This window comes from Monodon monoceros, unplaced genomic scaffold (genome assembly GCF_005190385.1).
Source record: "Monodon monoceros isolate NGI ecotype Baffin Bay Population unplaced genomic scaffold, NGI_Narwhal_1 Super_Scaffold_21, whole genome shotgun sequence".
Lineage (NCBI taxonomy): Eukaryota > Metazoa > Chordata > Mammalia > Artiodactyla > Monodontidae > Monodon > Monodon monoceros.
In genome coordinates this window covers 88,856,833-88,882,853 of record NW_021703778.1, presented here as the reverse complement: position 1 = coordinate 88,882,853, position 26,021 = coordinate 88,856,833, and the positions used below count along the sequence as shown (strand labels likewise).

At 37.1% G+C, this 26,021-nt stretch overlaps 1 protein-coding gene across 15 annotated transcripts in view; it reads left to right on the top strand.

The window, feature by feature from the left end:
• The window catches only part of TMEM62 (transmembrane protein 62), a 77,525-nt gene that overhangs the window by 43,004 nt on the left and 8,500 nt on the right, over nt 1-26,021 (top strand). For 4 of the 15 annotated variants that reach the window (XM_029237572.1, XM_029237574.1, XM_029237575.1 and 1 more), the window contains 9 exons: nt 2,861-2,998; nt 5,226-5,271; nt 9,430-9,571; nt 12,032-12,156; nt 12,304-12,426; nt 15,577-15,732; nt 18,591-18,750; nt 23,047-23,160; nt 25,601-25,685. In XM_029237572.1, the coding sequence (XP_029093405.1) occupies nt 2,959-2,998; nt 5,226-5,271; nt 9,430-9,571; nt 12,032-12,156; nt 12,304-12,426; nt 15,577-15,732; nt 18,591-18,750; nt 23,047-23,160; nt 25,601-25,685 (991 nt within the window). In that variant the 5' untranslated portion in view covers nt 2,861-2,958. Of the gene's footprint in view, nt 1-1,015; nt 1,315-1,587; nt 1,700-2,860; nt 2,999-5,225; nt 5,272-5,942; nt 6,266-6,723; nt 9,058-9,429; nt 9,710-12,031; nt 12,157-12,303; nt 12,427-15,576; nt 15,733-18,590; nt 18,751-23,046; nt 23,161-25,600; nt 25,686-26,021 lie in introns of those variants that run through there. The other 11 variants (XM_029237579.1, XM_029237578.1, XM_029237570.1 and 8 more) reach the window with 10 other exon arrangements.

Here is a 26,021-nt window from a genome sequence, read left to right as displayed (position 1 = left end):
TCTCTCCAAAGAAGTGATCTCTCCAGGTTTTAACCTTCCTCTAGCATTTTATATCTCAATGTCACTTGTAGCAAAATGGCATGTTCTTCTCAACCTCATTTATGTATTTCTCTCTGCTACATAAACTTCTAAGATAGTGAACTTTTTAGCTACTTACCATTACGTTTCTTTATGTTTTCTGCTTAGATCAATGTCTTGAATTCCAAAGGTACTAAAAAAAATATTTAATGAATTGAAATAGGCATAACTTAAATACCGGCAACACAGCCCAATAAAATAACTCAAAAAGGGGTTAAGAAGGGGGCTGTATTCATATAAAACTGTTTATTGAGAACAGAAATATGTTTACCCAGAATATTTTTCAAAACATGTTTATTCAGAACATAATAAACAATCCAAAAGTTCAACAATAAGGGAATGGTTAGATAAATTAAGGGCAGGACCCTAATGTAATTCTTCTCTTGTACCTGGCCCATAGGAAGTATTTTAAAATGTATTAAATGAATGGCACACCACCGTATTAGACTATTATGCAACCAAGTGCACATGAAATCAGTTTTAAGAAAAAACAACTTTCACAAAACATACGGATTAAATCTATAGAAAACCTACGGAGCGACTTTGTTAATAATCAGAAGGAACCAGAGAAAGCCACCTGCCACATGTGTGCAGCAATTTTTAAAAGGCGTCCTCATACATACTTTGATTCTCACAACAACCCTGTGAAGTACGCACGGTAGGTATTAACTCTGGTTTGCAAGGAAACCGATCACCGAGGTCCGGCATGATTGACTAAGGCGGAGTCAGGACGCTAGCCTCCGCCTCCCAGACCCGGGCTCCTTCCCTGCCACCCCAAGGCTACTGCGAGTGGCGCTGGGGGCAGGGGGGGGGTGGTGTCAAGGTTTTTTTTTCTTATCCCGCATTGCATTAGCAAACCGAGCTCAGAGCCGCGAGCGGCTTGCAGGTACACAGCCAGGCGCAGGTGCCAGCGCCGGCTGGCCAGACCGGCGCCGTAGGCCCCGCGACCATAGAGTCCGGAAGTGCGGCCAAAGCAGCTCCCGGGGGGCACCGCTCGGTCCCGGTGCCGGTCCCTGACCCGGCCCCGCACTCGCGTGCCGCGCCCCGGCGGGCGGAATGGCCGCAGCGCTGGCCGTCAGGGTGGTCGCCGGGCTGGCGGCCGCGGCCTTGGCGGCAGTGCTCTTGGAGCACTACGGCCTGGCTGGGCCGCCCTCGCCACTGCCCCAGCCCCACACCCCCCGGAGCCCGCACCCTGCCCCGGGCCTCGGAGCCAGCAACATCTTCTGGGGTCTGCAGGTGACGCAGCGGGAGCTCAGGCGGGGGCTGGGTGGGTGCAGAGCTGGCGCCGCGCGGTGAGACGCCAGCAGTTAACGCGGGGTCGCGACCCGCTCCTGTTTGGGCCCACACTCTGGGCTGGGGGAGAGGGGGTTGGTGCTCCGTCCTTCCCTGGGTGTTTCGCTGATGCACTGCGTCTTTGCCTTTTACTTCCGCCGGAGAGAGCCGCTGGGTCTCTGTTCGTGCTGCCTCCTCCTGACTCAGATATCTCTGTTTAACACCTGCTTTCGGCAGATATCCGACATTCACCTGAGCAGGTTTCGCGATCCAGGCAGAGCTGTAGACTTAGAGAAGTTCTGTTCTGAAACTATTGACATCATTCAACCAGCTCTCGTCCTAGCAACAGGTAGGGAGGATTGCCGTGCTGTCATGTTGTTCTGTGGTCCGGATGGTAGAATGCAAACAGGGCTGCAGCCTTTTAATTTGGGGACGTTAGGAGAATTTTAGCTACAGCCTCAGGTGAGTCCTCCTCCTGTAGAGGAGATAGGATATTATAATTTCCTTTGCCTATGGATAACTGAGTCAAGATCCGGGCTAAATGACTTGCCATAGCAAGGTTTTGGCCAAGCGGTGGAAGCAAGGCTCATGATTCTCGCGTTAGTGTTCCGTCTGCCGTCTGTTATCTGTTTTTTTTTTGTTGTTGTTATTGCAGCTCTGGATTTGAGAGAGACTTAGAGAAAGCCCTTTAACCAGAAATGAAAAGTTCTGCTCCTCCCCCTCTTCCTCTTCTTTTTTTTTTCTTAACTTTTCCATTTTCCTTACAGTATTAATCTTATATTGTCAGTTGTTTGAGGCTTCAGGTAACTCAGGACACTTTTTTTTTTTTTCCATCCTTTGGTACTTCTGTGACTTGGTTCCCTGGAGTGTTCAAACCCCAAACCCTTTGCTCCCAACTGTGTTGGAGAAGAAGCTAAAGGAGCATCTATCCTGGCTCTTGGGGGATTCATCTTTCACCCACCTTACTGAAACACCTCTGCTGATATGATGGAGTCCTCATTTTATGGACAATCTCAATTTCAAATGTCTGTCTAGTTTCCCAGAAATTTTGGTATTTCATTTTCCAAACTACACCTTCCAGATTGTTTCTTGCTGTAAAAATAATACTTGGTCAGATCACATATCCTGATTTGGGGTTTGGAAAATAAGATTACCATAGATATTTACACCTTCCCAAAGTGTTGGAATTTCTTATTAAAGAGTTTCATTTCATCAGAGTCTCAAGATGCATTTTGTACTGCTCCCTTTAAAGATACATTTTTCACAACCTATTTTAATATAACAGGAAGTTAAATAGGCACTTGCTAACCTATAAGAAACAAATAAAGCCCGTGCTGAGAATCTTATTTTCGATGGCTTGCTTTGGACAGAGATGGATTCATAAGTGGTTATGCTAATACATGTTGAGTACTTTAAATATCTTTGTTCTTCAGTGTGCATTAAAAAAAAAATTGAACCCCCAGCCCAGCTTTATTTTGCATTGTTATTCAATTCTTATGTAAACCTACAGGAGACCTGACAGACGCCAAAACAAAGGAAAATTTGGGATCTAGGCAGCAAGAGGCAGAATGGCAAACTTACCAGGGTATTCTGAAGAAGACAAGGGTCATGGAAAAAACCAAGTGGCTCGATATCAAAGGAAATCATGGTAAGAGTCAAGTCCCAGTTATAATTAAGACTAGATTCTTTTTCCTTCAGGAGCCTAGATTCTCCAATTTAAATTGTAAAATTACAAAATGGGACATTGTAACATAAGCTTAGGTATACTAAAGGCCACAACTGTGAAATTCAACTATAATATGTGATTTTAAAACTTCAGATGTCACTGTTAGACCTTGAGGGGGAAACTGGTATGGTTTCTTTCTTCTTTACATGGAAGAAAAGCATATAGCAAAATCCATGCAGATGGATGTTTAAAAAGATATAATTTTGCTAAGTGAAAGAAGCCAAACCCATAAGTCTACATTACTGTATAATTCCATTTATATGACATTCAAGAAAAGGCAAAACTATAGACAGAGAACAATCTGTGGTTGCAAAGGGTTGAAGATGGAGGGAGAGGCTGACTAAAAAGAGGCATCATGAGATAATTTTGCAGGGTAATAGAACTGTTCTGTATGTTGATTGTGGTGGTAGATACATGACTATGCGTTTGTCAAAATCCATAGAACTGTACATCACAAAGATTGAATTTTGCTGTATATATATTTAAAAATTAAAATTACAAATATATTCCAATATGCATGGAGAGAGAAATGGATAACCCCTTCCCATTTTTTAGATTATGATTGTTGTGTTAATAAGGAATTGAACTGTTTTCCTAGAGTCCTGATGGTAGATCTGTTTGTTTCATAAAGGTTGACTTTCTTATTGGTTACTTAGTATTTCATTTGTCTGCTTCACTTGATTATTCATTGCTGATGAGTACCTATTTATATATTTTTTAAAAAGCTATCTCTTAAAATTCTATCTGGTGAAATACACAGCTATTGGTTAGATCGAAAAATCCCTCTTTATAAAAACAGTTGACCCTTGAAGAACGTGGGGGTTAGGGGCACTGACCCCCAAGCAGTCAAAAATTCGGATATAACTTTACAGTCGGCCCTATGCATCTGCGGATTCAACCAGCCAAGGATCTATGTAGTACTATAGTATGTATGCATTGAAAAAAATCTGCGTACAAGTGGATTGACATAGTTCAAACCTGTGTTGTTCAAGGGTCAACTATAGTTCTTACAAAGCAGCTAGAAATTGTAAATTAAAAATAGGATTCTGGGTTACAACTTTCTCTGGTATGTTTACATTCCCTTTTTTCCCTGATCTTAATTAAGGGTACAAGTCAAATTCTTTTGCAATAAAAGCAAATCTGTGTATATTAAAAAAGTTTTCCAAGCCAAACTACTGATATATTTAAAGTAACAAATATCAAATGGAGTTTTGTGATTAAATAATTTGGATAGTCCTTTGGAGCTCATAATCATTTAATTTGACTTGTATAGGCATAAATGCTTATGGTATATATATGTGTGTGTGTGTGTATATATATATATAAATCTTTATTAAGATTTAACTATAATAGGGAGTTCTTTGGTGGTCTAAATGTTAGTATTCGGCACTTCACTGCCGTGGCCTGGATTCAATCCCTGATTCAGAAACTGAGATCCCACAAGCCATGCAGTGTAGCCAAAAAAAAAAAGATTTAACTCTAACAGAATTGTTCTCTTAGCAAGAGGATTATATACACAATAATATTTCTTTTGGCCTAAATTGAGCTTTCAGCTTACTTTCTAAGGTTATTAGAAATGTTGTGGATTCTTGGAAGTCAAAGCTAATAAACAATTTTAGCTGTTGCAACCAAGCAATCAAGCTCTATGAAATTATTATATTTCCAGATAAGTATTCTATGATGTCCTTAACCTTTTCCCTTACCATTATATAACTTCTTTGTTACTGAATCTTTTTTAAGATTTAAAAAGAGGGGCTTTGGCCCTGTTATCAAAGTCATCTGCTGTTTAGAAGCCCATGACATGGATCCATATATCAGGCATGAATCCAGTCCTTCCTGGCTTCCAGAATCACACAATTAAAACAGCAGCAACAGTGGTCCAGTCTTATAACTTCAAATTGATTTATTCTGAGTAGTACATAATTCAAAATATTTATTGTTCTTCAGTATACTAGGTGCTTTAGATAAGTTTCCAGATAACCTGAATTCTATTATCAAGTTTTAAAAATTAAAATTAAATGCCAATCTAATTAATTGGCATCTATCATCTAAAGTGTTATTGAAAGAATTGTCATTTTTCTTTAGTCATTAATATGTTTGCATTTTTCTTTTTAATATAGATGATGTTTGCTCTTTTCTTTTTAATTAGATGCATTCAACATTCCAAGTCTGGAGAGTGTTGAGAATTATTACAGGTACTGTAATGAACAGACGACAGACCACAATGTAGAGTCTGTTACAGGGAGGGTGCAATCAATTCACTGAATGGGTGAAAACATTTTTTAACAGAGAAAAGAACCTCTGGTAATTCAGAAAAGGAGCTTTTTAGTTTATTATTATTATTTTGGTGATTCATTTTTTGTTTGCTTGGACCTCTTCTTTCTTTTTATACTTTTTAAAAAAAATATTTATTTATTTTTGGCTGCATTGGGTCTTCATTGCTGCATGAGGGCTCTCTAGTTGCAGTGACCAGGGGCTACTCATCATTGCGATGCGTGGGCTTCTCATTGCAGTGGCCTCTCTTGTTGTGGAGCATGGGCTCTAGACACACGGGCTTCAGTAGTTGTGGCATGCAGGCTCAGCAGTTGTGGCTCATGGGCTCTAGACTGCAGGCTCAGTAGCTGTGGTGCACGGGCTTAGTTGCTCCACGGCATGTGGGATCTTCCTGGACCAGGGATCGAACCCATGTCCCCTGCATTGGCAGGCGTATTCTTAACCACTGCGCCACCATGGAACTCCCTTTTATTCTTTTTTTTTTTTTTTTTTTTTGCAGTACACGGGCCTCTCACTGTTGTGGCCTCTCCCGTTGCGGAGCACAGGCTCCGGACGCGCAGGCTCAGCAGCCATGGCTTATGGGCCCAGCCGTTCCGCGGCATGTGGGATCTTCCCAGACCGGGGCATGAACCCATGTCCTCTGCATCGGCAGGCGGACTCTCAATCACTGCGCCACCAGGGAAGCCCCCTTTTATTCTTTTTATTTCATATACTTTAATGCTTTTTGTCGACTAATGGTACTTTTAATATTCTATAAGACTTTTTTTTTTTTTGCCATTCATGCACAGAACAAATCGTTTAGATCAGAGCTTGTCAACCAGAGTACTGTGGATTTTAATAATGCTGAGATACTGATTCTCTTAGCCTCTGGCGTGGCCGAAGAGCCCAGTTGTTCACCCCTTGCTGCTTTGTCCAGTATGTCATACAAATATTAAAAAAAAATTTTATGAAAAAGGCAATGAATATGAAAGGATCTTTAAGTTAGAAAGCCCATTCTCTAGTTTTACTGTATTGGAATTCTTCTCTTGGCTGTAATTTCTCTTTCTGTTCCAGGGTATTCAGTAGCTTTGTTTTACACAGTCAGTCAAGTAGCAAGTCTTAAGAGCCTATAATTAGTTGGATAGTGTGAGAGATACAAGAGCTAATATTAAAAAATATGGCCTCTACCTTCAAGTAAGTCTAGCTAAGGGAGATAAAAATTGTTCAGGAAACAATTAGAAAAGAACGTGAAAAAAAAAACCATGAAGGAATGGCTGTGAAATGCTAGATTATTTATTTTTTTATTTTTTATTTTTATTTTTATTTTATTTTGTTTTTTTTGTGGTACGCGGGCCTCTCACTGTTGTGGCCTCTTCCGTTGCGGAGCACAGGCTCCAGATGCGCAGGCTCAGCGGCCATGGCTCACGGGCCCAGCCGCTCCGCGTCATGTGGGATCTTCCCGGACCGGGGCATGAACCCGCATGCCCTGCATCGGCAGGCGGACTCTCAACCGCTGCGCCACCAGGGAAGCCCTAGATTATTTATTACACTTAATTATCACTATGAGAAATCAGAAAAGGCAGAGGTTAGCATGGGGTGGACGTAGAGCAGACTTTATTTTTTATTGAGATATAATTGACATATAACATTGTGTAAGTTTAAGGTATACAGTGTGTTCACGTGATACATTTATATATTGCAATATGACTGTCACCATAGGGTTAGCTAATAACCCTATCACAAGTGACACAGTTACTGTTTCTTTTTTTGTGGTGAGAACAATTAAGGTCTGGTCTGTTAGCAACTTTGAAGTTTATAATACAGTATTGTTGACTATAAGTACTATACTGTGCTTTAGATCTCTAGAACTTATCTACTAGCTGCAGGTTAGAGAAGACTTTGTAAAAGAAGTGAAAATTGTGTCCAGCCTTAAAAAAGACGGGTAGCACTTGGAGAAGTAAGAAATTCTGAGGGGTATATTTTGAAAGGATTAGTATAAACAGAGCTTTAGTTGCATGCCACAACTAAAAAGATCCTGCATGTTGCAACTGAAAGATCCCACATGCTGCAACGAAGATCCTGCGTGCCACAATGAAGACCTGATGCAGCCAAATAAATAAATTAAAAAAATTTAAAAATACATTAAGAAAGCTGGAATGAGCTTTTGGGGGGCAGAAAGGAAACTGCTATCACCAGAATAAAGGTTCATATTGAGGATTGGTGTGACACTGGGTAGATAGATAGTGTAGAGCCAATTTATGGAGGTGTCAAGTGACAAGCACAAAAATTTAGATGTGATGGGTAATAGTTTATAATCCAGTATAGGTTCCTAAGGAGATAAGTAACAATGAAAATAGTATTTTATAAAGGGCAGACACACAACAAAATAGGGATAGGGATAAAAAGAAAAAGAGAGAGATTAGAGTTGTGTAGACCAAATAGAAGAATCCTGCAGCAGTCTAACCATCATAAGGAAAAGGCCTGAAATGAATATAAGACATACCTGTCTGAAAAAGGGTCACGGATATGGGGATGGTGACATGAATTTGAGGATGGTAGGTCAAAAAGCATTGGTTAACATATAACTAGAGTCACCTTAACTTGGAAGAGGAGGTTGTCCTCTTTTGTTAATGTGAGGAAGGAAAAGGACAGAGATGAAAATCTTTCACTTCTTATTAACTGTTTGTATCTTTGATGGCGACTGTGGGAATGGGCTTAACAGACATTTTCAAAGAATCAATAGGACTTAGGGACTGATTAGTTATTGGGAAGGTAAAATTATTAGTCACTTTAAAGTTTCTTACCTTTATATTTTTGTTTGTAACCACCTAAACTTTATCCGGATTTAATATGTGACATTTTGCTAGAGATATAGACATTACAGAAATATCAACTGGAAGGAAAAAAATCTTAAGGTTAAATCTTGATCTCTACAATGACTCAGAGATGCCAAAATCCAGAATTCAAAAACTACTGTATATTTTAACCTCTGCTTTCAAGTAGTTGGATTTTATTTTAGATAGTTGGATTTTAATATGTCAAAAATGTAGGAAAGAAAACAACATATGTAAGATTATAAGATCCTGAAGAATAACTCTGAAAACAAACTAAGCAGGAAAAATATAAATACAAATCTTAATGAGGAAAAAACCCTGAAATAGAAATTCAAAATATACCAAGAGGAGCTAATTGACTATTAATTGTAATATCTATGATAATATATTTATTTATGATATATTTGTTGGCTGTTGCTTAAAAATAGCTCCCTGATAGCACATTAAATTTCAGAAGTTTATTTGTATTTTTTTCATATGGGCTCTTAGGTAAAACATCATATAAGACACTTAGATATTTTCTTAAATGTTCTGACATTTGAATCATAAAGGTATGCTCCAAATATAATCTATACTTTCTTTCACATTTATTCAACAAATACTTAATGAGTGCCGACGCTGTGTACTCTGTTAGCCATCTTTACTCTCCAACTTTCTGGACACTTGAATACTGTTGATACTTAAGGTGGTGAGGACTTTCATTACTGGATGTGGACCCTGTGTATGTTTTCAATATATTTTTAGGAACCGATAAAAGATTTACTGGCCCAGACCTAAGATTTTTCTCCTGGCTTGATGACTTCATCTTTGCAAGGCTTTATTGTGACTTAAGCCTCTGCAGTCCTGTTTCAAGAAGTAAACAGTTGTATCTCACTACACCAAGAATTCTGCTAGGTACTTAGAAGGCCCTCACTAAAATTTTTAATGATTGATGAATACCATTTCCCTGGATTCTGACTAATCTCTTTTAAAATGTTTAGTGGACTACCTAAATTAGCACCTACTTCTCTGCTTTGCGTGGTGACCTTGTGCTTGGTTACTGATGAGTATGTTTGCCTGAATCTTTGGAGACAATGGGAGAAAATCTTTAAAATTTCTTTTAATCGATGTATCCATTGTGGATCTAGTTTTGTGTATTTGTCTGTCAGATCATGGAAATTTCCTTTTCAAAGGGAGGCAAAATATAGTGTGATATTAGGGCAGGAATTTAAACTCATTCTGTCATTTTATGATTGCACTAAAACTTTCCTGTCTTGTATTTTTTAGGAAATATTCTGCTGTACGTAGGGATGGCTCTTTCCATTACGTCCACAGTACTCCCTTTGGCAACTATTCTTTCATCTCTTTGGATGCCACCCTAAATCCAGGGCCTAAGAGACCTTTTAATTTCTTTGGAATTTTAGATCAGGTACAGTAAAAAATCTCACTTCCCTTTGCAGCTAACCTATTTTATCTTTCCCCAGATACATGCGGCTCACTTAAAGTTATACTAGGTAAACAAGTTCTTATCTAGAAATGCTTGAGGAAAATTCTGCTGTGGTTACAGGTATGGCTAGAAGAAATTATTGACTACTTGAACCCTATTATTGTTATCCCTGTCCTTGTTCCAAAATCTGGGAAAGCAGTACCTCACATTTTACATTAATTCAGTAAACAGTTGTTAAATATGTACTGGGACTTCCTTGGTGGTCCAGTGGTTAAGACTCCTTGCTCCCAATGCGGGAGACCAGGGTTTGATTCCTGGTCAGGGAACTAGATCCCGCATGTCACAACTAAGAGCCCACATACTGCAACTAAAAGAGCCCTAATACTAAAACGAAGATCCTGCATGCCGCAACTAACCCAGCACAGCCAAATAAATATTTTAGAAAAATAAAATAAATATGTACTAAGTGCAACATGCACTTTGCAAGGTGCAGGGCATACAGCTATGTATACTATATGGTATATTCCTAAATCCCCACAGTTGCCATTTCTAACTAATGGTCTATATTTTTTTGGTAAGAGAAGGGCAACCATTGAAGTAAATGAGTTTTCTTTTTTTTTTTTTTCATTTGTTTTTTGTCTGCATTGGGTCTTCATTGCTGCATGCGGGCTTTCTATAGTTGTGGTGAGCGGGGGCTACTCTTCCTTGAGGTGCACGGGCTTCTCATTGCCGTGGCTTCTCTTGTTGCAGGGTACGGGCTCTAGGTGTGCGGGCTTCAGTAGTTGTGGCACGTGGGCTCTATAGTTGTGGCTCGTGGGCTCTAGAGCACAGGCTCAGTAGTTGTGGCGCACGGGCTTAGTTGCTCCACGGCATGTGGCATCTTCCCAGATCAGGGATCGAACCTGTGTCCCCTGCATTGGCAGGCAGATTCGTAACCACTGCGCCACCAAGGAAGTCCTAAATAAGTTTCTTTTAAAGTATTTTTCGTTAAGCTCGGTGAAAATTGTTGCTGGATTAAAACTGTATGGAAAGTCACATCTGAGAACCTCTAATTATTTCTTGGTACAGCAAATGTCAACTCATTATTGAGCACGTGCCCAAATGCAAGACATATGTGTCCATATATAAGAATACAAGGGTGATAAGATCAAGTGCTTGGCCTCTTAGAATATTTAATGTACTGGTGGGGCTTAAGACCTATACAGAAATAACTATAATAAAAGGCAGAATTTGCTAAGTGCTGAAAGATTTAAAGTGATATGAGGGTTCAAAGAAACTTGAACAGAATATTGTTAAATGCTTTGGGTTTATTAGGCATTTTATTTAAGGAAGGTATATTTTGTTTCCTGTCTACTGAGTGTCTTTAGACAGAGTCGATCAGCTTATTATTTTAAAGCCTACCCCTTAGAATAGTGTTTTTTAAGGTATGATTTGATAATCTGCATGAAAAGCAGCTGTTTTGTAAAATGCAGATTCCTAGGCTTTGTCTGAGACTTAACAAATTAGGAACTCTGAAAGTAGGGCCCAGGAATTCATTGCTATAAGCACTTTGGAGATGATATTAATGTATATATTTATATATACAAGTTATTTTAGAAATCAGCTTTATGAGGGGTGGTTTACAGACAGTAAAATGCACTCACTTTGAGTATTTGAAGAGCTTTGACAAATGTATATACTGGTGGAACTGTCAGCACAATCAAGACAGAACATTTCCATCACCCCAGAAAGTTCTCTTGTGTTGTTAGTCTTCACCTGCAGTCCCAGGGAACCACTGATGGGTTTTCTGTCAGTATAGATTAGTGCTGTTTGTTCTAGAATTTTACATAAATGAAATCATACAGTAGGTACTCTTATGTCTGGACTCTTTGGCTTAGTATGTTTTTGAGATTCATCCCTATTACTGTGTATATCCTTTTTATTGCTGAGTAGTATTCCATTGTATGGGTATGGATATACTGCAATTTTTTGGTCGTTTCTAGTTTTTGTCTGTTATGAGTAGAATGTTGTAAATATTCAGGTACAAGGCTTTCTGTGGACATATGTTCATCTTGTTTTAGAAGTTTAGTTTCAATATCCTCTTTATTAATTGCACTGTGGTATACAGGGCTGCAAAGATTAGTGGTTCTTCTTCATTGCTGCAAAGAAATTTATAAATAAAGAAAAAAATTTATGTAATTTAAAGATTGTTTATTTCTGTTCCTTTATCAAATGGGAATAATCCCTGTCCTAGTTAGTGCAGAGTTATTTTTAGGATCAAATGAATTGTATGTTTAAACAGTTTGAAACTTACAGAGGTCCATACAGGTCACTGGTTAGTAGGGTTTAAGCTTTAGATGTAATATACTTATTATAAAACCTCAAGGGAGTTGTGTAACCTCTTGACATTAGATTTCAGCCTGAGCCCTAATTAAAGCTCCTTCTGTTTTTCTCTGATTTCAGAAACAGATGGAGGATCTTTTATTACTGGCCAAGGAAAGTAGTCGGAGCAACCACAGTATTTGGTTTGGACACTTCACAACATCCACTATCCTTTCTCCATCACCAGGAATTCGGTCCATAATGAGGTGAGGCAAGCTTCCAAAATCAAAATTAATTGCTTTTAATTCTTTTATGTTGTTCTACCTATCTTGCTTTTCTGAAGAGATATTTTTATTAGTTTGGCATCACAAGTTATCTTTGTTCACTTATTTCATTTATTTTTCATTGGTTAGTTCGGCTACAGCTTATTTGTGTGGGCACCTCCACACACTTGGTGGACTGATGCCTGTTTTGCACACTCGTCACTTCCAGGGCACTTTGGAACTTGAGGTGGGAGACTGGAAGGATAACAGAAGGTAAGGGAACTACCCCACAGAACACAACTTATACGTGTAAGTTTTGCTAAAGCAATGATAGTTTTCTGATCACTATCATGAGTGAGTGATCCCAGTTAAGGAAAAACATGTGATATCTCTGTTTTTGAAGGAATATATGTATCTGGCGGTCTTTATCCTTATGCAAAAACCTTGTTGCAGCAATTATGTTTGCCATCACTATGTTATGTTGGCTTTTCAAATGCATCCTCTAGGAAATAGTTCTCAAAATCTAGTATACACGAGATCTATGGAGGAGCTTATGAAAAATAAAAATTACCAGGCCCTGTCTCTAGAGATTTTGGCTGTGTTGGTCTGGGTTAGGACACAAGAAACTGCTTTTTTTTAGAAAGTCCACCAGATGCTCAATGGACCATACTTTGAGAAACACTAGGGCTAGAAATATGTCATCTTTTTCCCTGAATTTGATATCTGCCTTTCTAGTTATTGCTACAACATGTTAGTGATTTAAGTTCTTCAAACAGATTATACTTGGTTTTATTAAGGTTAAAGTCTTTTAAAAATTATTATTATTAAACACTTTTTTAATTGAAGTATAGTTATACAATATTATATAAGTTACAGTTGTACAGTATAGTGATTCACAATTTTTAAAGGTTATACTCCATTTATAGATATTATAAAATATTGGCTATATTCCCTGTGCTGTACAGTATATCCCTGTAGCTTATTTTATATGTAATAGTTTGTACCTCTTAACCCCTACCTCTATCTTGCCCCTCCTCTCTTCCCTCTCCCCACTGGTAACCACTAGTTTGTTCTCTATATCTGTAAGTCTGTTTCTTTTTTGTTATATTCCCTAGTTTGTTATATTTCTTAGATTCCACATGTAAGTGGTATCGTACAACATTTGTCTTTCTCTGTCTGACTTATTCACTTAGCATGATACCCTCCAAGTCTATCACTGTTGCAACTGGCAAAATTTCATTCTTTTTTTATGGTTGAGTAGTATTTCATTGTATATGTACCACATCTTGTTTATCCATTCTTCTGTTGATGGACACTTAGGTTGCTTCCATATCTTGACAATTGTAAATAATTCTGCTATGAACATTGGGGTGCATGTATCTTTTCAAATTGGATATATACCCAGGAGTGGAAATGCTGGGTCATATGGTAGATCTAAGGTTAAAGTCTTCTGAAGAGAAAACATAACTTATTTATCAAAAGGATACAATATAGTTAAATATATATTTATTGAGAAGAACGAAATATATATATTTGAGAATAACTATTTAAGTGCAAGTTTAAATAAGTATCACCTCATTGTTTTTTATCAATTGCTCTTTAACTTAGTCAAACCCAGTGCTATGAAGATATTAGGGACTTAGTGAATATTTGTTGAGCTGAATATGTTATCTTTCTAATAACTACAGTTGATCTTTGAGCAACACAGTTTGAACTGTCCAGGTCAACATATACTCAGATGTTTTTCACAAAATACTACAGTACCACACAATCTGTGGTTAGTTGAATCTGTGGATGTGGAACTGAGGATACAGAGGGCTGATTGGGAAATTATACTCAGATTTTCTACTGCTTGGGGGTCGGTGCCCCAACGCCCTCATTGTTCAAGGGTCAACTGTACTCCCATTCATTAAAAAGCAGCTTTATATCTTGGAAGGAACTTACTCATTTCAGTTGGCTTTTCTAGAAACTGTATAAGAGCTATGCTTGAAGCCTGTGATTAGTTGGCAACTGTAATTACTTTGAACTAAGACCTGTCTGTTCATGACTGTGAGGCTGTGGGCTGGGCTGGAATTGCCTTTACCAGGTAGCCTTCCTAACCCTTGATCAGCTTCTTTATTTCTTATAAATGCTACAGTTACAAGTTAAGTGATGTTAATTATGGAGCCATTTCCTTTCTTTCTCTTCCCACCTGCTCTCCTGTATTCCAACCCTGGGGTTTTATTTGGAGTTTGTTTTACTGAAAGGACCTAACCTTTACCTGCCCTTATAAACGTTTAAGTTATATTAGTACAATAGAAGAGGTTTTTTTTTTTTGCTGTGTCTTGTGGGATCCTAGTTCCCCAACTGGGGATAGAACCCCGGCCCTCAGCAGTGAGAGCATGGAGTCCTAACCATTGGACTGCCAGGGAATTCCCTAGGAGAGTTTTTAAAAACAGTTAGTATATTAGTAATGTTAGACTAGGCTTTGTTGTGGATGCAAATAAATCTAGAAATATCAATGGCTTAACACAACAGATGTTTATTTTTTCATTTACGTAAATCAGTATAAGTCAGGGAAATTCTCCTCCATGGGGTAACTCAGGGATTCAGACTTCCTCCATCTTATAATGTGACTATTTCAACACCTCAATTCCAGGGCAGGCAAGAGATCACAGAGAACTCATACCCATTCTTAAGTACTTTGGACCAGAAGTGTGATACGTGTCACTTCTGTTCACAGCCCATTGGCCAGAACTAGTCACATGGCCCCAACCTAATACCAGGGAGACTGGGAAATGCAGGGGAGCACGTGGAGTATTTGGTGAGCACTATTGTTTCTGCCATAGCTAATCATTTCTCTCCTTAGTTCTAAAAGTTAGAAAATACAAAACTTTGGTTACTTTTTAGTGAATAGTTTTACCTTTCATTGTGCATTTAGAAAATCAAAACCACTTAACTTTTGCTGTTTTCTTTGAAATTATAGAAATAAAAGTTTAAAAGAAGAATTAAAGATTTCTAAGTGTGTTTATTTTAATATTTTATGTAGCATTGTTGATGGGATGAAGAATGTCAGATATTATTAGACTTATGATGAATGTTTTAGGTTCAAAATAGTCTTAAAGTATAGAAATCAAATGACTTAATTCAACAAACATTTATTTAAAAATTAAAGAGTACATGCTATGTACCAGGCATTGTTCTAGGACACAGTGAAAATTCATTGCTTCAGTCAGATCCCAGTTGTGACACATGTCACATGTGCCAAAATGTATAAAGTGATAAGGGCAAGGGAAGAAAGAGGAACAATATTATTTACTCTGCATTCAAATTCATGATCTCAGAAAGTACAGTTTTATCGTTTTACATTTGTTCTGTATATATCCTTCAGGCCGTCTTATAATATGAAGTAACTAAATTACCTTATTGTCCTCTGGTGTCTAGGTACCGGATCTTTGCTTTTGATCATGACCTCTTTAGCTTTGCAGATTTGATCTTTGGCGAGTGGCCTGTGGTTCTTATCACTAATCCTAAATCACTCCTCTATAGTTCTGCTAAACATGAACCACTAGAAAGACTCCTTCACTCAACACACATCAGGTATGTAGCAGTTTTTCAGAATTTACTTTCAGTTTGATATTGATGAAGAATAAGTCATTGTGATTGCATTCTTATGTGAAAGCTATGAGATGCTCTACTTTAGTTTTCTCAGCAATCTAAACGTTATATAAATTGCCTACTGTTTCATTCCTATTCAGTTAAAAAGTATATAATTTTTAAGCTGCTGAAATAAAAAAAAAATCTAGAAACCCATAATCCTACCATTATTATTTTTGTCTTTTATTCTCGCTTTTTTATATGCATGGTTTTACAGTGCTGTAATCATAATGTACCTGTTCATTTGTATCCTACTTTAAAAAATTTACATCATATATCAGAAGTATATATTTTTTTGTTTTGCTACATAGCCTTTCAAAAAAGCAAAAGCTATGTAAACCTTCTGGAATTGAAAAATCATTTGGCATATGAATTTGACAGTGCATATAAATAGAATCTTTTTAAATTTATTTTTTATTGAAATATTGTTGAATTACAATGTATTAATTACTGCTGAGAGCAAAGTGACTCAGTTATACATGTATACATTCTTTTTCATATTCTTTTCCATTATGGTTTATCACAGGATATTGAATATAGTTCCCTGTGCTGTACTGTAGGACCTTGCTGTTTACCCATCCCATATATAACAGTTTGCATCTGCTAATCCCAAACTCCCAGTCCTTCCCTCCCCCACCCCCTCCCCCTTGGCAACCACCAGTCTATTTTCTATGTCCCTGATTCTGTTGCTGTTTCATGGATAGGTTAATTTGTGTCATATTTTAGATTCCATATATAAGTGATACTATATGGTATTTGTCTTTCTAACTTCACTTAGTATGGTAATCTCTAGTTGAATCCATGTTGCCGCAGATGGCATTATTTCGTTCTTTTTTATGGCTGAGTAGTATTAAATAGAATCTTAATGAGACATTAACATTCCTTTTGCAAAGAGACATAACCTTTTGCAAACATAAGGGCACTTGTTTTAATATACTCTTTTAAATTTTATTTTGAAAAGTAGTACAACATAACTTTTGGAAAATAGAGTAATGGGATTATATGTGTATCCCTGTCCCACTCCCCCCCCATACCCCAATAGAACTATTATTAACATGAGTTTTCCTTCTCAGGCATTCTCTTTCAGGCCTGTATTTACACAGTCGTAATCATAGGGCACAGTGTATTCTAATTGCTATTTTTTTTCCGTCAACAGAGAGAATGGACCACAGTTTAACCATTTTCCTATCTTATTGGTGAACTTTCAGATTTTTTTCTAATTTGAGGATGAACATCTGACGCATATAGATTCTTCCTTCATTTGAATAATTGCTTTAGATAGAGTTCTGGAAATAGGATTCTAGGTGAAATAGTTTGAATTCCTTTGTGACTGTTGATAAAGATTGCCTGATTACTTTTTTTTTTTGCAACTAAAATCATTATTCTTTTTCAGAAAATTGTGGTAAAATATACATAACATAAAATTTACCATGTTAAGCATTTTTAGTGGCAATAAATACCTTTATATTGTTGTGCAACCATCATCACCATTTTTTTCAGCTTCCAAAACTGCAACTCTGTACCCATTGAACACTAACTCCCTATTCCCCCTCCCCCCAGCCCCTGGCAACCACCAATTCTACTTTCTGTCTCTATGAATTTGACAACTCTAGGTACCTCATAGGAGAATCATACAGTATTTGTCCTTTTGTGACTGGCTTTCTTTCATTTAGCATAATATCCTCATCCATTTTGAAGCATGTTTCAGAATTTTCTTGCTTTTTAAGGCTGAGTATTCACTGTTTCATTGCGTATATACACTACATTTTGTTTATCCATTCATCTGTTGATAGACATTTTTGCTTCTGCCTTTTCACTACTGTAAATAATGCTGCTATGAACATGGGTGTACAAGTATGTGTTCCAGTCCCTGCTTTCAGTTCTTTGGGTATATATTCAGAAGTGGGATTGCTAGATCATGTGGTAATTCTATGTTTAATTTTCTGAGGAACCTCCACATTGTTTTCCACAGTGGCTGCGCCATTTCACATTCCCACCAGCAGTGCACAAGGTACCTGATTACTTTTTAAAACAGATACTAATTTATAATGTTACCAAGCAATATGAGTGCCAGTTTCACAGCACTCTTATCATTATTGGATATTGTACTTTTAAAAAAATTTACTAATTATTCTGGAAAAAAAGGGTACCAATATGCTTTAATTTATTTCTTTTGATCACTAGGTAAGTGGAACATACATCTCTTGGTCAGGTTTCTTGATAGGAGCTGGATATCAGATTTAGATTTAGAATAGTTTCTAATTTCTCACCAATTCAGGTTGGCTGAATTATACAACTCCAGAAGCCACCATTTAGAAAGAAACCAGATCATATGAAGAGTGTCATATGAACATTTGTACAATGTAATGGTCTGCCTTACCGTTGTCCCTCGGTATCTCTGGGGGATTGGTTCCAGGACCCCCTGGGAATACCGAAGTGTACAGATAAGTCCTTTATATAAACTGGTGTAGTATTTGCATATAACCTATGCACATCCTCCCTATACTTTAAATCATATCTAGATTACTTATAATACCTAACACAATGTAACTGCTATGTAAATAGTTGCTGGCGAGAGGCAAATTAAAGTTTTGCTTTTGGGAACTTTCTTGAAATTTTTCTTTTCTGAATATTTTCGATCCATGGTTGGTAGAAACCACAGGTTCCACATCCCAGTAACTCGCAGATCAACCAACGGAAGGCCAACTGTACTTACATCTTTTCAGGTTATAATAGGGTTATTCTTCTTTATAAAAACAATGCCAAATACCTAAAACCATGCATTTATGCTCTCATTTTAGAGTCTTGGTGTTTTCCTTATCTTCCATTACTTCAGTCGCAGTTAAGATTGATGGAGTTCATTTAGGGCAAGCTAGTCATTTGTCTGGTCCTATTTTCATACTAAAGTGGAATCCAAGAAACTACAATAATAGGACACATAACATAGAAGTAATCGTCCAGGTAAGTTAGTAATTTTCAACTTGCTATGTGAATGATTAGGCTGTAACCACATTGAACTCCGATTTGTTTTTTGTTTTGTTTTTGTTTTTGTCAATTGATAAGATGAAACTAAGTTAATAAAAAATTTGAATACACTGGATTTAGTATGTTCTGAAAATGGACACTCAGGAATAATTCTACTTTTAGACTAAAAACTGGGCAGAGGACATGAGTGTGCAACTACTGGCTATAGTCTCCTCTTTTTATCCCCAGGGAATCATTGTTCTGTTTTCTTCCAACTTTGGCCAGAATCTTTTAATAATGGGAGCACATTCCCCAATATTCCTGAAGATAATAGAATAAGTCAGAAAACATAATATTTACGTATCCACGCCTTTGATTGCTGTCTCCAAGTATAGGAAATTGTGTCACTATTTTGAAAGCTCTAGGATAAATAATTTTTAAGGCATCCATCAAAGGGATTTTTTGTTTGGGGAGTGGGCATTGATAGTACATGCAGTAACTGTCTGCCTGTCCCTTTTCTGATTCAGCTTGGGGAGCATTTAATTCACTAGACCTGCCAGAGTAGAAAGTGATCATCATCACCAAAATAGAGCAGTTTCATCAACAATTTGAAACACTTTAGGGGATAGACTGTGCTAAAAAATTAGTTTCTGGAAAAAAACATCTGTCAATTTCTACAACTTTATGATTTGATGAAGTTTTAAACTATTTAATCTTTTAATGTTAAGTCTTGGTTTGAAGATTATCAAGTAATCCTTCAGAAAACACATGTGATTATTTTCATTATCTTTTTTGTATGTGTCACAGAGAAGGGTTTAGAGCAGGAAGGAGCTATTTACTGAGCTTCTTCTAAGGAGATGCCAGACACTTAGAATTTTTTATGAAATCTGTATAACAATCTTATGTGGTGGGTAGTTTTATCCCCAATTCATAGATGAGGAAACGAGAGAAGGCACTTTGCAGTACCACCCATCTTTTTTTTTTTTGGGGGGGGGTACGCGGGCCTCTCACTGTTGTGGCCTCTCCCGTTGTGGAGCACAGGCTCCGGACGCGCAGGCCCTGCGGCCATGGCTCACAGGGCCCAGCTGTTCCGCGGCATGTGGAATCTTCCCGGACCCGGGCACGAACCCATGTCCCCCGCATCGGCAGGCAGACTCTCAATCACTGCACCACCAGGGAAGCCCAGTACCACCCATCTTTGAAGTGTTCTGCTTAGGAGGAAGAAGACACTCATGGGTAGAAAGTGGAAGGAGGGACTCCTGGGGATGAACTCCTTAATGTCTTTCATATTAGAAGTTGGCTTATTTTAAAAAGACTTGAAGGGCTTCCCTGGTGGCGCAGTGAGAGGCCTGCGTACCGCAAAAAAAAAAAAAAAAAAAAGAAAGACTTGAAGATACAAGTGCACATAGAATAAATTGTTCCCTATCTTTACAGTCATGGGGAAGAAGTAGGAGCGACCGTAGGAGACCTGCTCACTGTTGGAATGGGGAACTTCCAAATCTTTGGATTGCTTCCGAACCCCAGCTTTTGTAGTTTTATGAGGAAGAAACCATAGCTCACATTTCTTGAACCTGTCTGCCTGCTTAGTTGAATCCTTAGTAAAAATGTGAAATCACATATACTTTTTATATGTTTAACATTTCTTACGTTATTGAGGTAGAATTTATATTAAAAAACTCCATATATTTAAAGAGTACAATTTTGTGTTTTGACTTTCTTATACATCCTTAAAACCATTTCTACAATCAATATGATCTATCACCCTCAAAAGTTTTCTTATGTCCCTTTGCAACTGCCTTCCCTCCACCCTCATTTCCAGGCAACCCCTGATCTGTTTTATGTCTATGAGTATAACTTTAAAAAATTAGTCTACTGAATATTAAACAGGGAACCTATCCCCTCATTCATCAGTGAGAAAGTTCTGTCCTTTTAAATACAGTATACCATAGACAAGTCTGAAAGAAAAATTCATGGGAGAAGACATCGATTTATTATCTTAAATTTTACCTATTCACTGTATTTATTGAATATCTGTAAAGTTCTGGGCAGCCTAGTACCAACTGGACCTTTAGATCAGTTCTCAGTGTGGTTTCTGAAGTAGTAGCATCAGCATCACCTAGGAACTTGTTAGAAATCCCATCCCACACCTATGTATCAGAAACTCTGGAGCTGGAACCCAGCCATCTGTTTTGACAGTCCCTCCAGGTGATTCTGATGTGCATTAAAGTTTGAGAACCAGAATTTAAAATTATTGTGCCTCCTTTGCCAATTTAAAGAGCAAACTCTAGAAATCTCTATATCTCAAAATTAAAGAAAATCTCTGCTTTAAAACAAGAACTTAAAAAAAAACCTAAGAACTTGTCATTCAGAGTAAGAACATTTGAGCAATAAAAGTTTGATAAACACCAGTACAAGTTCTTTTTGCTATTTTAAAAATTTTATGATGAGGAATTTTAAAAATATATGAAAGAGATAATACTATAATAAATCTCCACGTATCCTTCACCCAACTTCAAAGATTATCAACTTTTGACCAGTCTTATTTCATCTGCACCCCATCCACTTCTCTCCTCCCTGTACCACGATGTCATTTCATCTGTGTAAATATGACAGCATATATCTCTAAAAGATAAGAGCTGTTTTAAAAAAACGTAACCATAGTACCATATCACACCTGAACAATTAACAGTAATTCCTTAATATCAAACTATCCGGCTAGTGTTCAGTTTTCTTATTTTGTCACATATAATTGCATTTGGTTGGTTCAAATAAGAATCCAAACAAGGCTCAAATATTGCATTTAGGTGATTGTCTCTTCAGTGTCTTTTAACCTATAGGTTCCCTCTCCACCCTCCTTTTTTTTTCCCCTTTCAATTTGTTTGCTTTGGAAACTGGATCTTTTATCCTGTACTGTTTCTGTACTCTGGATTTTTGCTGTTTATATCCATGTGTTATCATATAGCATGTTCCTCTACCCCATCTAGTTTCTATTACTGTAGTTAGATTTGAGGTTAGATCAGATCTGAGTCTGTTTTTTGGCAGGAATACTTCATTTGGTGTTTTATGCTTTTATCAGAAGCCTATAGTATCTGGTTGTCTCCCTTTTAATAATGTTAAGATTGATCAATGTATGCACATATTGTTGACCCTACCCAGTGGTATGCTGGTAAATATTTAACAACCAGCTTGGGGCAGGTTTGAAGGGAGGACCCTGATTTGTAGCGTCTCCCTGATTTATACCAATTTCCATAGTATAAATATTCCTCCTGTAGCTGGTTTTAAGCTACTGACACATCAGCTGGTCTGCAAAATTCCTGAATATGTAGCAGTTGGCCCTTGTGGGTCAGTCAAGCCAGTACCGGCACATTGCAGGCTTATCCTCCATTCAGCTTTTCAGTACTCAACCAGCTTTTCACTGAGGGATTAGCACTTACTGATAATCTCAGTCTAGATCCATTATTTCATCAGAGTTATAAAATGGTGATATTCAAATTACCACTCCTAATTATAGGAGTATTAATTAGAATAGTTCCACAAAGAAAAAACTTGCCTCATCTATTTGGTACCGAGATATAGAGTTCATACAGGAAAGGCAAGAAAAGTCTTCATTCTTCCTCCACCTTTCCTGTTCTAAACCAGTTTTCAAAGTAATGGGTTACTTCTCTAGCTTCTGCCAAAGGTAACTAAATGAGTCTTCTAGTATCATTATTAATTCATAGTTAAAAAATATATATATTTGGTATGTTTCAATCCATTGCATTTATTCTTTTTGATGCTCAATTGTTTGACTAGTGGGAGCCTCTCCAAGTTGGCCACTAAGTCCTTTGATACAATCCCTGTAGTCCTTGTTAGTTTTCTTGCTTTCTGGTAGATGTTTCAAGTTCTTTTGCATTTCTTACTCAAGAACTGGAATCACCTATTTCTCTAAAGAGCACTGGTTTCTTGTAGTGATAAGTTTTATTTTGAGACCAAAATCTGGGCACTAGCCCAGCTAGCTCATTGTTGTTGAGTTCATTATTATTTTTAGGCCTTTTCAGTAAACAGAGGGAAATACAGATTTCTTTTTTTTAAAAGAGAGAATACATTGTAATACATGCTGATATTTCCAGTTCAAATCTAGAATTACAGGGTTTAAAAGAAGTTTTATTTAAAGTGCTTATAGGAAGAATCAAAAGTAAATGAAAAAAATATTGCTTATTCTGAGATAACTGACAAAAGTTATTGGAAACTTAATCTTGGAACATTGTACGTATTTGTACATGAGGGTTGCTTCTCTGCTGTGCTTATAACTAGGACTCTGCTGGAAGAAGTAAGAGTGTTCACCACATATTTTCTGCTCGAGAGGACATTCACCTCAGGTTTGATCCTCTGGCATCATTTATTCTCCTTACTGACCATTGTATTGTGGTGAGTAAATTCAACTAAGTGTTATGTGTGTTTTTAATGTGGTAGGTCCAAAGTCATAAATAATATAATAATCATGTGATGAGAAAGTGGAACCTTATAAAATTAAAAGTTTAGTTGCTTGTCTAGAAGAATACAGTGATTTTGAAGTGGAGGCATGGACATATAATACCTGTTTTGGGACCTAGTTCTACCTAGTGCCGTAAAACAAGGATAACTAAGGGAATTATAGGGACTGCTAAATTGGATTGGGATCTTTCAAAAATAATATTTCTTCCTACATAAATAATACATGCTTAATATAGAAAACTAGGAAAATTTAGAAATAAAGTACAATCAGCCCCACATCATTCTTTTATCACACTAGCCATTATAGTCATTGTATTTCTCGTTATGATACTCTCTATTTATTTTTCTCTTATTTACATTAAGATATGAGTTTTTAATATAAAATGGTAATATACTTTTCATTCTCTTTTTTCTGTCTGATTTTTTCCACTGAGGAATTTGACTGTTTTCTCACATCACATTTATTTTACAAATGATGCTTATTGGCTGCATTATATTGTCATAGATACATCTTAATTTATTTTACTCTTTCCCTTTTGTTGGACATTTGTTTCCAGTTCTTCCTTCTACTATAAAAATACTGCTTATAACTAAGTTTTTGCACATACTAGTTTTTTTTCTTAAACTTTTTATTTTATATTGGAGTATAGTTGACAATGTTGTGATAGTTTCAGGTATGCAGCAAAGTGATTCAGTTATACATATGCATGTATCTATCCTTTTTCAAATTCTTTTCCCATTTAGGTTGTTACATAATATTGAGCAGAGTTCCCTGTGCTGAATAGTAGAGGTCCTTGTTGGTTATCCATTTTATTTTATTTCTTTTAATATTTATTTATTTAATTTATTATGGTTTAATTTATTATGGTTGCAGTGGGTCTTAGTTGTAGCAGGTGGCCTCCTTAGTTGTGGCTCGTCGGCTCCTTAGTTGTGGCATGTGAACTCTTAGTTGCAGCATTGCATGTGGGATCTAGTTCCCTGACCAGGGATTGAACCCTGGCCCCCTGCATTGGGAGCGTGGAGTCTTAACCACTGTGCCACCAGGGAAGTCCCTGGTTATCCATTTAAAATATAACAGTGTGTACATGTCAATCGCAAACTCCCTAACTTTCCCTTCCCCCCACCCTTCACCCCTGGTTTGTTTTCTAAGTCTGTGAGTCGTACATATTAGTTTTTTTGGAAATTTCTGGAAATGAATTGTTGGATCAAAGAGTGGACACGTTATTCTATATACTTCATTTATTTATTATATCATTACCCCAAATTTTAAATTATTTATTATATTCATTGTTTTTGGTCTGTCCCCCCTCATTAAAATATAAGCCCCATGAGGGCAGAGATCTTTGTCTTTTTGATATGCCTAACACAAGTAGGCCCTCAAATAAATATTTCTTGAATGAATAAATGGGTTTGTTTTTTTTAAATATACATTGTCAAACTGTCTTTCAGAGAAGCTCTGGCAATTTACACTTTATTTTCCTCAGATCTCCCTATCCTGGGCATTGACATAAAATACGCTACAATGTTCAGAAGAAAATTTAAACCCCCTTTAATTTCATCTTCCAGAGATACCTTAGTATATATCCTCACGTACTTAAAATGTGAATTCCTTATTATTTTAATTTACTTTTGTTACTTGTGTGATTGAACTTTTAAAAAACATGACTAATGGGCGTTTGCATCTCATTTTTACAAATCTTTTTGTGTCATTTATTTTTCTTTTGGGAATTTTTAATGGTCACCTAGATCAGGCTTTGGAAACTTTGGTGTACTTATGAATCACCTGGGAATGTTAATAAGAGGCAGATTCTGATTAGTAGAGCTGAGATGGGGCCTGAGATTCTGCATTCCCAACAGGCTGAAGGTGATTCCAAAGATGATCTGGGGCCCATACTTTGAGAAACAAGAACCTAGATAAAATGTCTCTTTACTGTGAATTAATCTCCAAGTGAGTGACTTCTTGATAGAGAAAGCATAAGGAAATGCAGTCTCTGTTCACTCAGCCTGCAGTGTACTGTGTACTGTTGTGTTTTTTTCACTCCTATACAACTTTAAATAAAACAGTACAAATTATACTTATCCTAGTACAATGAAAGTAGACTAGTTTTATTTGATCACTTTATATAACTGTATGAAATCACTTAGTTTCAACATTGGTCCAGGTATCATATCCAAACCTTGCAAGAATAATGCTGAGGCAACTTACAATTATCTTTTTTGGTGGGTCAGATGTTCAATTCTCTTTGACTGTATATTTTTCTCATATAGTCATTTCTGCTAATGATGTCATTTCCATTTTTGTTAATTAGGCCATTTAAAAAAACTGAAGCTGTATCCATGTATGTATGTCACGTGAATATCTATTTCTCTGCAGGCCCGGGTCCTTTTTGTGATGATTGTGCTGATCCAGCTCATCATTCTCATTACTTTTCGTTATCGAGCATATCCAGAGCATAAAGGTTAGTCACCATGGTTCCTTAATCTTAGAAGACTTTACTTTAGTGTATTCCATAATGTCCTCACTATTACCAAGTGATAAATATCAATGCAAATTATCTTTGCCTGAGCTCTGTGAGGTGCATCCTTCAAGCTACCATGCTCACCTCAAACCCTCTTTTCCATACCATTTTCTCCAGCCATTCTAGGTCATAATGAGCGCTTGCTTCTCTGAATCCCAACGGTCCTTCCTGAGGATTAATTCTGTATTTAACTAGCCAATGACCTTGTTTTACATTACCACTTCAAATGTATATACATTTTCTCTTCAATCAGACTGTAATTTCCTCAATATAGGA